Raw genomic sequence first — 13,846 nt, 5'->3', positions numbered from 1 at the left:
TAAGAAACTCTGGGCACAAGGAAGTTCAGGGATTTGCACGGCAGCACGGCGCTGGTGGCAGGCGCTGACCTGGGGTGCCCGCGTCGTCGGGCTCCAGGGCTGCCGCGGTCCTGACAGCCCACCGCGAACCACCCCGGCACCGGCTTATTATTCCACGTGGGTTCTTCTGTTTTCCCCAGCGGCGTTTCCATCTCCCCGAGGAAAGCGGCTAGGGGATGTTCATTTGTTACTCTCCATGGCCCCCGGCACAGACGTAGCATCTAGATCGGGGTTTTTGTTTGTTTGTTTGTTTGTTTGGGGTTGTTTTGATTTTTCTCTTTGCATCTAGGTTATTGAAAAGTCTTACTGTACATATCAGTTTTTTTGGCTCCCTGTCCCTCACGTTGAAGAGAAATGTGAAAGATTTTACATTTCTCTCTTTCTCAAAGTAACAAATTAAAGGCTAAATTAGGGAACAAACGAAAAGCAAAAATCTCTTTTCTTTGATTGTCAATTGACTTTTCTTAGAATGTGCTGGCAGCTCCCGCGGGCAAGTTCACGCAGCTGCCCTCAGTTAGGATCACGTGAGGGCGTATCCTCGTATTAAACCAGAAGCAGAAGCATAAAACCAGACCCCTACAATGGGGATGAGCCACAAAAACATTAGGCTAGATGAAAGAAGCCCAACACAAAAGGCCACATAGCGTACGATTCCATTCATTCATTCATTCATTCATTCATTCATTCATTCATCCATTTTATGGAACTGAAATAAACCCTTTCACTTATTTATGCTTCTCCATTTTGTTTAGAACAACCACCACCACCACCACCTTAATATCACTGATGGCCCTTCCCCCTCACCCTTCCTCGGGCTGGCGGGTGGTTAATGGGGAAATGGCCCCCAGGGATGGGGCCAACCGTAAGAGCCCTTGGGGAGGTAATGGAACCCAAGTCCCCTGCCCAGGGGATGGGACACCTGTAGATCATATGATTCCATTTGGAGGCAATGTCCAGAACTGGCAAAGCCAGAGGGCCTGAAAGCAGCCTGGGGCTGCCAGGGCCCACGGGGGGTGGGGAGGGAACGGACAGTGGCTGCTTAATGGGGACAGGGTATCCTACCGGGGTGAAGGAAAGGTTTATGGAACTGGACAGCGGGGGCGGCCGCACGACACGGTGACCGAACTGAATGCCACGGAGTGGCTCACTTTAAAATGAGTAATTCTGTTATGAAACGTACCTCAGTACAACGACATGGAAAACAACGGTGGTAGATCCGTAATATTCCAACAGTGGCAAGAGCACCGGGACTTATCATTAAGCGACAGTGTCAAGCCACGGGGGCAAGTCGATAGCATGATCCCGTTTCTGTAAAATCCCCAGACAGAGGTCCAGGTTCAAGCATATGTGTTTCGGCAGAGTGTCGAGAAGGAACCAAAGGACACACAGCAAGAGGTTATGGGAGCTCCCTCTGGGAAGGGGCAGGCGGGGATTTGCACGCACTCTGCGTGTTCATGCACGGTTTCGTTCTCGGGTGGCAGGAACTCTTCAGTGGCTTCCCCGTGGAACAGAAGGAACACCCCAGGTCCCTGTGGGCCTCGACACGTGAAAGGGCAGCCACAGTCGGTTCCACGCACAGCTGTGCACAGGAGCACGGCGCCAAGTGAGGGGCCACAGTTGCCGTGGTGCCAAACAACGGATTTTTACCAAGGTTCCCGCGGCTCGCCCACGTCCATCAGCTGATCAGTCACGTGAAGTGCATCAGACGTCACAAACAAGTCCCGCAGGCTGCAGAAGGGCCCATCGGGACAGCATCACCCTCCCCTTTAAACCCGCTTCTCTTCTCTGAGAAGTGGGCCGGCGTGCAGGAAGGGCATTTCTGGACAAGGGAGAGAGAATGGAGCGAGGGTGCAACAAAGGTGTGCGGCCTCAGCCAGACCTCCCCTCCCCCCTGCACTGGGCTCTGAGTGCCAGGCCCCACCTTGCACATCGGGACCTGGCCGGCCAGGCGGGCGTGACCCTGGCCCCGGCCCTGACCTGCCAGGCGAGGTCCGCCAGCTGTCCTGGGCCAAACTCCCCCCATTCCAAATCCTCACGGGCTTCACCTGAGCTCTCCCGTCCGTCCCAAGATCACAGACACTTCCCAGGATTAACGGAGACCTGGGGGAAAAGGGCCAGAAAACATTTTCCCAAGAGCCGGAATGAGCAGTTCCCAAACAGCACGCAACAAAGAGCCATTTGTCAAAATTCTGAAATTCCAAGCGCAGTGACAGAACTGAACACACCTACCTAAGCCCAACATCGTAACACCGTGTGGAGCTGTGACATCATCTTCGGAAACAGCAATCTACTCAAGGCTCGTGTCAGGGAATAGAAACTCAAACCTAAAACACGGGCTACCTGGGCGCCACGTGCAGAGGGCGCCGGGACTCGGAAGACCCCCCCACCCCCCCCAGCCGGTTCAACCATGGACAGCACTACGGAGGGGCCACAACAAGCAGCGAGCAAATGAGAACAGACAACAGCTGATCACAGCCAGCCCAAGCCTCGTGTTTTTCAGGGAATACACGAGGTCATGTTTACATTCTGACACTGTAAACATAGGAAGGGTCATTCTTCTGTGAGTAGAACAGCTGCAGTTGACAGGGTGGAATTCAAGCCACGGCCACTTCCTATAGTCTGTAGGGACACCTGGACAAGGACGGCACTTGAGGGCAGCCTCTAATGCTGTGCCCTAGCCACCCGGTGGGGCCGTACTTGGCAACGAAAAGGAAGGAAGCACCGATCCACGCTGCGACACGGATAAACCTCGAAGAGATCATGCTGAGCAAAATAAGCCAGACCCGGGAGGCCACAGAGCGTATGACTCCACTTAGATGAAATGTCCAGAACAGGCAAATCCACAGGGACAGAGAGCAGATTAGCAGTTGCCAGGGGCTGGGGGCGGTGGAGAGTGACTTTGGGTAACAGGTACAGGGTTTCTTTTTGGGGTGAAGGAAAAGTTCTGGAGTTAGTGGTGATGATGGCACAACCTTGTGAATATACTAGAAGCCACTACCTACACAGTGTACTTTGAAATGGTACATTTTAGAGTAAGTAAATCTTATCTCAATTTTTGTTAAGCGGGGAGAATTTTCAGGGCAAATCCAGTGGATCCTTACCCTCAGAGGCCTGCCCCGCACTGGAGACGAGCACCTTCCCGTGGCACAGAGCTCCACGGGCAGAAGGGGTCCGTCTCCCACGGTGGCTATCCGGTGTCCTGGCTGAGCTTCCCACACCATGGCAATGCCGTGCCCACCTTGGCAGTGCTCGATCTCCTGGTGGTGCCGCGGCTGGCGCATAAGACCCACCAGAAGATCTCCCGCCTGGCTCGATGACTCACCCACCCGAGTGCAGGGCTTTCTGCCTAAGGACCAGCCTAGCCGACTCCCTTTCTCCTTCCCTCTCACTTCCTTAGCCCCTTTAAAGAAATAAAAAGAGGGCCCACCAGGTAGAAAACACTGGAGATTCCGCAGCTCCACGAACAGCCTTTCAAGATGCCCTCACCATGTCTGTCAAGAGCTCCCGATTCCACCTGCCTTGATTCAAGTATTAGCTAAATACCGTGCCCTTGTTTTCATCACAGTTTCTCTCGTAGAATCCCTGCCTTTTCTAGCCCCACTGCTCCCAATCTCTCTCAATCAGGCCCTCACCATCCATGAAGACCTCCCAAGAGTTTCCAACTGGCCTCTTCTCTTGGAAATTCACCCTACCCACCACCCCACATTTGGCCAGCACATCAGATGACTAAGGTGAGACTCTACACTATTCTGAAAGGAACAAGGACTCCTAACTGCTAGGAGGAGCTAGGGAGAAAATGGATGTAACGAGCGTACTAGCACAGTACCCCCTAAGCATTCTACAAGCACCAGCAATCACCGTTATTATCAAAGACACCAAGCTGACCAGATGCTTCCATTCTCAATGGGAAACAACCCTCTTGCCTCCCTCTTATAAGGTCCATGATTACATGGGGCCCACCCGGATAATCGGGAACAATCACCTCATCTCGAGATTCTTAACTTAATCCTACCTACAGATGTCATTGTAACATCTTTGGGGGAGTCATTATTCTACCTACCACGGGGTGGGGGAGAGGGGGCAAAATATCAAACAACAATGAATGCAAGATAAAAATAACTGGTGGGTATAACACAGAGCAAGGGGCACAGTTACCTGGCCAAGGGAGGGTCACGTCCAGGTAGTAGACGTGGGCTCAACTCTGGAGTCAGACAGACGCTGCCCCTCTCTGGCTGTGGGCAGTGAGGTTACTAAGTCAACCTCCCTGTCCTGTTTCATCACCTGCCCACCCACACTCCATGCGGCCACTGTGGGCTTTCAGTGAAAGCATCCAGACAAACACCTAGAGCGCTTGGCACACGGTCAGCACTCCACTTCTGTTGACCACCATCACAGACCTGAGGGATCTCAGTGGGGAACAACCAAGAGGCAGGAACAGCACGGTGAGGTGTGTTAGCCCCACGGAGGCAGGGGCCCGTCTGCTAGTGCTCGCCACTAGAGTCTCAAACCCTGGAAGAGCACCCGAGACGGAGAGGCTGTGCAACAGTTACCAAATGAACGAACGAACGAACGAACGAACACAGAGGTAGGATGCTTAAGAGTGGGTGGGGTTTGGGCAGCTGAGTGGCATACCAGAAAGAGCACTGGTTCCGGGCCAGGGCCAGAAGACCCAGCTCAACTCCCCGTCCGCCCATCTGCCGGCAGGACGTCCCCATAGCTGTGGCCTTCCAGTGCGAAATGAGAGCCTGCACAAGACCGTCCTCGCTCCTCCAAGCCCAAAGTTGAGGGTTCCAAGCTCTGCGTGCTGTTACCCAAGGCTCACCCCCCTTACACAAAGACTCTGGGTCAGTCAAATTGACCTCATTTATCCTGAACACGCAGCACTTCCTGTCTCCAGCACTGTCCTCACATGCCTCCTTTTCTTCCCCAGCTCCAAGAGAGCACGCAAGAAACCCTCAACCTAGGAAATCAATGGAAGAAGGTAAAGACCCCGCAGGCTCAAATGAGCCCTCCGTCCTTTTCTCAGAAGCCATCACCACCTGACAATGGTGCTTGGTGACCACTGTCTTCATTGCATATGTCTGTCTCCCATCCCCCAGAAAACCCGGGTCTCCCCATCCACCTTCCCAAGAATCTCTGTAAATACTTCTACATTTTACTGGATTTAAATGGGAATAACTGAATTCAGTAGCATTTAACTCTGCTTAATTTTACTGAACGTATGGGAAAGGCAACCAGCAGTAGCAAAGGGACCTGGACTAGAAGAAACTCACCAGGCTCGCCGGGTGACTTTTAACACATCACTTGACCCATGGGCTCCTGAAGCAGAACCTACTACAGAAGGTGAAACATTATTTCCACTTTCAGAATCAGAGTGAAAAGGGAGAAGAGGAAACTTAGAGAGTTCCAAACATCCGGGATCTATTTTCAGAAATGACTTTTCCATTCACTTTTCTTAAAAAAAAAAAAAAAAAAAGGAAGGAAGGAAGGAAAGAAAAAGAAAGAAAGATACTAAGCCAAGAATAGACCAAGAAATGACTATTGATTCTTCCAGGAGCCCACCCCTTATGGCCTTAAAAGCAAGATGCTCCCCCATGTCCATACAAACAGTACCTATTCTTCAAAAAAAATGAAAAATGGAGAAATCATTGCTTATTTATCAGAAAGTTTATATAACCCAGAAACAGATTCTGTGGAGTAAATATGGTAAACTGCCCATTAATTAATACTGAATAAAAGTTCTAAGAAGGGGGTCATGATGGCACCTGGCTCTGTCATATGGGGCTCCAAACCTGGCAAATTCCCAAACCATGGATTGTTTTCTCCATAAAGCAAGAGCCTGTTCAAAGGAATTTTAATATACCACAGAATGTCTCCAGTTGGAGCAGGTCAAATCCCATCTCGTGAACAAATGGGTCCCTAAAAGCTTATGTCATGATATCGTCTGGGTCTTCCACCACCGTCGGGATTATTTACATTCTGTTCAACCTCAAGTGTGATCTGGTCCACCATTCTTAAGCTGCCCAAAGTTGGTATTCCAGTGTTGCACAATCTCAACTGAGCTACAAGAAACAGTTTCGATCACTCAGTCCGCCTATAGGATGATATCGACACAACCCCACAGGAAGCACACATATACACAGCTGTCAAAAGCACTCAAGGTTTTCAAAGGAGGCAAAAATGTTCTTCCCAAATTTTCTGCCTCAACAGCAAATACGTTTTTATAGAGCAGTCATTGAACTCTGAGTTAATATACGTAGGATGCATATGTGCAACTAATGTAAACCACACAAGGCTCATCCACGGGAGCTACGAGCCATAGAAATGATGATTTCACTTTATATTTTTTAATGCAAAACCCTTTGTTAAAGGATAAAATCCTTTGTTAAAGGAAATGTATGAACATTATATGTAATAACTGTATATGTATATGTATACATGTATACACATGTATACATGTATATGTATATGTAATAACTGTATATGTAATAACTGTATACATATGTACACATATGTAATATGTATAAATGTATGAACATTATACACACAGTACTGATCTGCAGAGATGGTAATTTTTAAACCTGAGATGGGGGGGGTGGGGGTGGGGATTCAAAATCAAACTAAAAAAACTGCATTTTGGAAATACTGAAATTTTTTATACTAATCTGTAGCCACATCTGTAAAGACTGTTTCCTTGGGCTTGCAACCTCTTGGTTGTGACTCCAAAAAGAAACGATACCTACAGTAATTCACCAACACACCCCGAGCCGTGGCAATATCAAATGTTGTTAAACACAACAGTGAATGGAATTACTCTAAAACCCTAGAAGAGATTATTTACAACCCTCGGTCCTCAGTTATTTTGCTTACAGCAGCATATTTTATGCTATTATGGCTTTTACTAAATCGTATATGAAATCATGTTTTAAGTCAGCAACAATTTTCGCCTAACCTACCACATTCACGTATTCCTTCATAATCTCGTTTTCTTTAAAAACCTATTTGTGTATCTGCCACTCTGTCGGTCCTCTATTTAGAAGCTGTTTGGAGAAAGTCCTTGAACAGCGTCTTCCAGTTGTGTGGCTCAAACACAACTCAAAAAGGGTTTCAACTGTCAGACGCACATGGAGAAAATGTGCTCCGACAAACCGTTTTTTCCATATGATAAAAATCAATTACAACCTTAAAGGATAATCAGTCACCCATAAAAATCAGCAGGGTTCTGTTTTGAAAGAGGAAAAAGAATGGCTATTACACCATACCCCATTTACACCCTTCGGTAGACTCCACTTAAATGTTTGTGGCTTGCTGAACATTCCATACATATTTCGGGCAAGGTATTATGGGAGCTGAAGTGCAAGCTGTCCCCTGCTGAATTTCACTCACTATAAAAACAATGTCTCATAAAAGTATACACATGTTTTTACTTTACAAAAAATGTAAAATATGCACTTTTGTTCACTCAATCGACACTTTTAAGCATTAGAAACGGGGACTTCTAAAAAATCTATAACATAAGCAATGTCTGAAAAGGGGGAAAATGTCATTCAGTTCGCGCAAACAGATTTCTGGAAAAAAGAACATACGAAATGTGTATGAAGCACACAGAAAGGAAGATTCTACAAGCTGACTTCCATTGGGTCTGCTCACCTATGCCCTGGGTCATACCATTAAAATGGAAAGTTTCACATTTATATTTTTCATCTTGAATCCCCACTCCGACGTAACCACAACTGTTTTATATTACCCTCATAAAATGAGCCTTAGCCTTTTCTAAGCCAAACGGTGTTTTTAATTGGTTCATTTTCCAGTTGTTTGGGTTTTTAACAGACATACAGCATAAAAGGGCGTTACACTCCAAGCAGTTCTACCAATTCCAGAACCATCCAAGGCTTGATCAAACAGCTGTGGCTCTAGCCTTTGGTTAAAATTATTATATGATCTCACCTGATTTTCAAAATAACCAAGCATCTTTTTAACCCATAAAACTGTGCTAAGATTGATCTAAGTTTCTGAGTCCAGAAGTTTGCTGTGTTCAGGGAAAATGTTAGGGAAGCACGATCCTTTGGCTTTGTTTTTCCCTATCTGAACCCACAGAGATCTCCAAACAATAATGCAGCAGCTTCCCTCCTCCAAAGTTTATTTTCAAATGCCAGTGCCATGCAGCACTGCCTTTCCTGTGCAGGTGAGGGGAAAGCAGGACCAATGTCACCAAAGTGAACCTTCTCAAGTCTTGAAATCCCTGGGGAGCCAGCACTATTGCCTTTCTGGCACCCAGCAAGATATCAGGTAACCACCAGAAATACTCGGTTTCAACAGAATCCCCAATTCCACACACACACACACACACACACACACACACACACACACTGCATCTCTCCAAAAGCAGCGGAGCCATTGAAACCAGCAATCAAACAGAAAGTTAAGGAAAAGCGTCATTACATGAACTTAATTAAATGCAATATGGTAGTGCTTTCAGAAGAATCCTTTTTTTCTCCTCCATGGGATTTATTTACATGAATAAGACGACCACTTGGTGCCCTGTTCACATCTTGCACAAAAAGGAAACCTGAAATTCAGCTCTTGTTTTTCGTTTACCCCAAAAGCATATGGGTCTAATCATATTCCATTCTGCCTGCAGTAGGCAAGGCTCTTTCCATTAGAATTTTACCTCAATTTTTAAGGCGCTAAAGAGCAACCATCATAGTTTGGGAGCGGGCTCTCCCAACTGCAAAAGAACTGGGAATCCCTGAAGTGGCCCGTCTGGCACCAGTTTCTGGATGGAAAGTACGCTGAGCCCGCCAGACAAGGAACCCACACCACGAAGCTGGAGCGCACGTTTCGGCTCCAAGATGACAGCTCATCTGGCCACCGCGGGGCCGGGGGCGGTGGGCCGCTGAGGCCCGGCAGGGATGGGCGAGGCCGCGGCGGAAAAAGGAAAAGAGGGCCATCCGTCAGCCCCGGGAGAGGAAATTCCAGGCGCCCAGCTTCCAGGCGCCGGTCAGCGGGTGACGTGAGGGAACCAAGTCACTGTGTCGGCCCCGCGGCGGGGCCCGGGAGGCGGCCGGGGCTCCGCACTCCGGGGGCTCGAGGCCGGGAGAGGGGGCGCCTCGATCCTCGTCCAAGGCCCCGGGGTGGGGGCGTGGAGGGCCCGAATCGACGCCCGGACCCCCGAGGACGCGCGATCTTCGTCCAGATCCGGAGGCCTCCCGGCGTCCTCGATCCCCTCCCCGAACCCAAGGGATGGAGCGCCCGGATCCCGGCCCGCACCCCCGCCCTTACCGGTCGCGCGGGTCGATCCACGACGTCTGGCGCGTGTTGTGGTCGATGTAGAAGACGCGGCCGTCGTAGTCGCGCGCCTCCTCCCAGCCGGCGGGCAGCGGCAGCTCGGCGCTCTCCCGGGCCCGCGGCGGCGGCGGCGCGGAGGGCGCGGAGGGCGCGGGGGCCGCGGCAGGGGGCGCGGGCGGCGGCGGCTCCCGAGCGGGCTGCGCGGGCGGCTGCGGCTCCCGCGGAGCCTCCCGCGGCTCTCCCCGCCGCCGCCGCCGGCCGCCGCTCAGCCACGGCATGACGGCACGGGCCCCGCCGCCGCCGCCCGGCCGCCCCGCGCGCGCCGCCTCCTCAGCCAGCACTAAGGCCCGGCGCCCGGGGCGCGGGGGCGGCCGCGGGGAGCCGCCCGCCGCACCCGGTGCATCCTCCGCCCGGCGCCCGCGCACCGGCGCCCGCCCGCTGCCCTCTTGGCCCTGCGCGCCGCCGTCCGCCCGCCCGCCCGGATCGCTCGGATCGCCGCCACGCGTAGAGTCACAGCCCCGGCGCCGCCACCGCCGCCACCGCTGCTGCCGGCGGCCCCTCGGTTCCCGCGGCGCGCCCGGCCATCTTCGTTCCTCGGCGCGGCCCGGTCGGGAGGGGGGCGGGGCTGCGTAGGCCCCGCCCCTCCCACTGCTCCGCCCCCCTCTGCCCCGGCCGCTTCGACGGCCCCGCCCGCGTCCGCCGCTAGTCCCCCAGTCTCCCTCCGCCGCTCCGCCTCCGAGCTCCCCGGGGCTCCTCGGCTACCCGCTCCTCTACCCCCGAGCCCCCGCCCCCGTCTGCTGCCGCTCCTCCGGCTCCCCCGCCGGAGGCGCCTTCTCCCCTCCGCCGCTGCTCCTCCTTCTCCTTCCCCTCGGGCTCCGCGCGCTCCTCCCTCTTCCCACTCCATCACCTCCCTCCTCCGGCCCCGCCGGGAAACCGCGCGGGGGCCAGGATGGGCGCCGCCGCGTCCGCCCGCCCCCGGGCCACCGCGGAGAGGAAAGAGGGCCGGGAGGACGGCACCCCACCCGAGCTGCAGGCGCGGCCCGCCCCGGGGCTGACTCCTGGGACCCACACAATTCCCGGGGGAGAGGGCGGTCACCTCACTTTACCCACTCCCGGGACTTGGAAGTCTGGCCTCCCCTCTGCCGACTTGGGGTGGGGGAGGACAGCGCCTTGGGTCTCCCGAGTGCCCAAGACGGTCCCGCGAGGGCGGGAAATGCCCCGGAGGGGAGGCCGAGGGAGCTGGGGAGCTGGAGGAGGAAGCCGCGGCCAGTCGTCCTGGGTCGAGCTGGGAGGACACACCTGGGAGCAGGGAGCTGGGCAGGTGGCCACTTACGCATTATGGATCCCTGCCAGGAGAGCCCCAGAAGGACTGATCCGGAGTCCCCACTCTGGGCCTGGCCTCCTGACCTGCTTTGAGCTCTTCCATCGTCCAGCCTGAAGGATCTGCTAGTTTGAGCAGAGACCCAAGTAGGCCACTGCTGGGGAGGAAGCCAGGTCAATTCCTAAAACTGGAAACCTCGATGGCAGTTTATGTTCCACTCGCATCTCAAGCTGGGGAAACTGAAGTCCAACTTTGGGGCTGTCTCTTGCACCAAATGCCCCGGCTACTTAGTACTCCAGTTCCCTGGCCACAAGATTTAATGCCAGGAAATGCAGGAAAGTATGGGGGGAGGGGTTAAAACGCTCTTAGAGTGATATAAAAATATCTAGTAAAAAGTCAAAACAGAGATCCAAATCTGGGCACATGGGAGAAGAGACTAGAGGAAACATGCTCACAGGTAGTTTGCATTCCTTCGGTGAGATGGTTGCTTAAAAATTATTTACCCTCCACATTGTTTGTAAAATGGTAATACTACTTTCATAAGGGAGAAAGTTGTTTTTAACGACGGTGAAGGCGTGGAGACTGCTAACTGGGACATCGCTGAGGAAGGTCTTTCCTCCAGTCTTCCCACCACAACACGGAAACTTCCTTGCTCCCCAAGTATCCGCCCCCACCCAAAACGTATGTGCCGGAAATAACACCGCTCGAGTCCTTGTAAACATGGATGGCTTATTAAATGTCCAAGGGAAGGGTAGGGAGAGTAGCAAAAAAAGCAAATACTTTCTGATCTTGCGCTTTCCAGGGGACGCCCATGCGCTTTTGCTCTGACACCTTCCCTTCAGGTTGGCATGCGTTATTGCCAAGGGGGCTGCCACAGCCTTTTCTCTCTCATCCCGCCCACCGCGCACGCAGTCATTTCGCCTCCCAAAACGTGCGTGGCAGGGCTGAAGCTGCGTCCCCGCCCTCCCGGGTACGGAGTCCTTCCAGAATTTCGTGAATCTGGGTACTGTCGCTAGAAACTGCCCCGAATGGGGCTGGGGTGTGTTAGAGTGAAGCCAGCGTCTACAGAGAGAGAACACCCGCACATCGAAGGACTCATCCGGGGAAAGGCAAGAAGAGAAAGTATCCGCAGAGTAGGGGTGGGGGAGGCTACATCCAGTTGGGAGCTAAGAGGCAAGAGTGGACGGGCCTTTCGCTGAGCATGGGAGCTCCCAAGTACCCAATCGGACTGTGCTGCAGACCTACTGTGTGCAGGCATCGTGCTGGGTGCTGGGATGCTGCAGAGGGCAACACAGAGTCTGTGCACGCCCCACGCCACAAGCTGGGGATGAAACAAAGAAACAGGCAGTGACCGACTGTGACTTGTCTACAAATGAAGCCCAGGTGCCAACCTCAAATTGAGGATGCAGGGAGGCCCGCGAGACTAAAAGGAAGACGCCTCAGATGAGGAAAGTGAGGCTCAGGTCTTCAGGTTCCCAAGTTCTGGGCCCTGTCCCCTCGGCATGTGGAGCTGCTGGCCCCAAGTACTTGATTTGCATAGCAGATGCCGCATCCCACCCAGATCTCCGTGGCCCCGGGCACACACCCTTCTCGGAGGATTGCCCTTGCGTCTGAGAGCTTGTGCCCACCCCCCCGGGGACTGAGTCTGCTATGTGACAGCCCTGCCTCTTGCCCTGCTGGGGCAAACACCAGGGCACCGCACTCCAGAGCTCCCCCTGGGCTGCCCCCTGCCCCGGCCCACCTCCCAAACCCCCTGCAGTCAGCGCGCCCCCCCCCATCAATCACTCACATGAGAACCCCCACCTCAGGCGCCCTTCCCGGAGCCTGACCTAAGAGAGTCTGGGGCGCTTGCTCTCTTCCAAGAACTTGGCAAGCAAATCGTTTGACCGTCATGACGACATCTACGGGTATCCCTAATTTCATGTGCGTGTCACAAGAGGGGAATTCAGAAAAAGGGTGACACAGCCAGTTAAGACAGAGACCCTCACTGGAGAAGCCTTATCCACACGCCCACTCGTGGCCCCTGCACCTCTCCGACTCAGAGAAGGTCGGCGGACCTGCTGCACTTCTTCCTAAATGAGCTAAGGGGAGAGGCCAGAACTCGGGGTTCCCGGGGCCTGTTTATGGCACCGTTCATACTTTTTGACTTGTAATGTTTGCCCTAGCCAGCCTCTGGCCCTCCCCGAAGACCTGTATAGGGAGCTGGGGTGGAAGAGAAGTCGGTGGCCGAGGAAGGGACTCCTGACTCCCCAGCAGTGCCACGAATTGGGAAGTATGGTGTGCGGGTGTGGACCGTTAGGGAGAATAAGGCCTGTCTTCCTTATAGACCAGGTTTTCCATGTTGCACTAAAAACACAGGCACACACCGAACACTGTAGTGAAAGAAGGCTTTGGTCTGAGCTGAAGGCACAGGCATGCATTCTTTATTGCCTCTATAAGAATTTTTTTTTAAGTTCATTTATTTTGAGAGAGAGAGAGAGCACGAGTAAGGGGAGGGGCAGAAAGAGGGAGACACAGAATCGAAGGCAGGCTCCAGGCTCCGAGCTGTCGGCACAGAGCCCGACGCGGGGCTCGAACCCACGAACCGTGAGATCGTGACCTGAGCCGAAGTCGGGCGCTTAACCGACCGAGCCACCCAGGCGCCCCTAATTGCCTCTATATTAAAACCACAGCCTTGCCCACAACAAAAGTGCAAACATCATAGTGACCTAGCCTCTCACCGAGATTTCTGATGGAAAAACAGCTCAGGAAAAATCCACTTAGGCTCTGGGTCATTGAGGTGGCGAATACTTGTTCTCCTCCTTTCCGACCTTGTGGGAAATCCCTTTTCTGAAACTGCTAAAATGCACTCAAGTATAGCTCGCAGAATATTTTCTTTAAAATGCTTGGTAAGGAGTCAAACCGACAGACTCTTTGCACGCCAGAGAAGCAAACGCAGAGTTGGAAGAGTTTTGCTCTTTCAGTTGGATTCCGCCTTCGCTCCCCGCCCCTCTTCCCAGAGGATAATCTTTATTTTAAAAAAAGAAGGTACAAAAAAAAAAAAAAAAGGTACCAAATCGCATCTGTACACATTCAACACTTGAGAAGCTTCTAGAGAAGGGAGTACCACGAAGGCCACAATCATCGTGTCTAAAATGAGAGAAATAAATACTGCCAAAGGAGTCTTGCTTACTTGTATAAACAATCAAGTGTTCTAGG

The 13,846-nt window shown here is 52.6% G+C and overlaps 1 protein-coding gene across 1 annotated transcript in view; it reads right to left on the bottom strand.

The window, feature by feature from the left end:
• The window catches only part of WWC3 (WWC family member 3), a 120,079-nt gene extending 110,474 nt beyond the window's left edge, over positions 1–9,605 (bottom strand). The window contains exon 1 of the mRNA XM_047075877.1: positions 9,322–9,605. Within this exon, the coding sequence (XP_046931833.1) occupies positions 9,322–9,605 (284 nt within the window). The remainder of the gene's footprint in view (positions 1–9,321) is intronic.
• Positions 9,606–13,846: the final 4,241 nt, after the last annotated feature.

The sequence above is a fragment of the Lynx rufus genome, unplaced genomic scaffold, assembly GCF_022079265.1.
Source record: "Lynx rufus isolate CCGP_SWC_20201006 ecotype Redwood Valley unplaced genomic scaffold, mLynRuf1.p SCAF_14, whole genome shotgun sequence".
NCBI lineage: Eukaryota > Metazoa > Chordata > Mammalia > Carnivora > Felidae > Lynx > Lynx rufus.
This window is presented reverse-complemented; position numbering and strand designations above follow the sequence as displayed.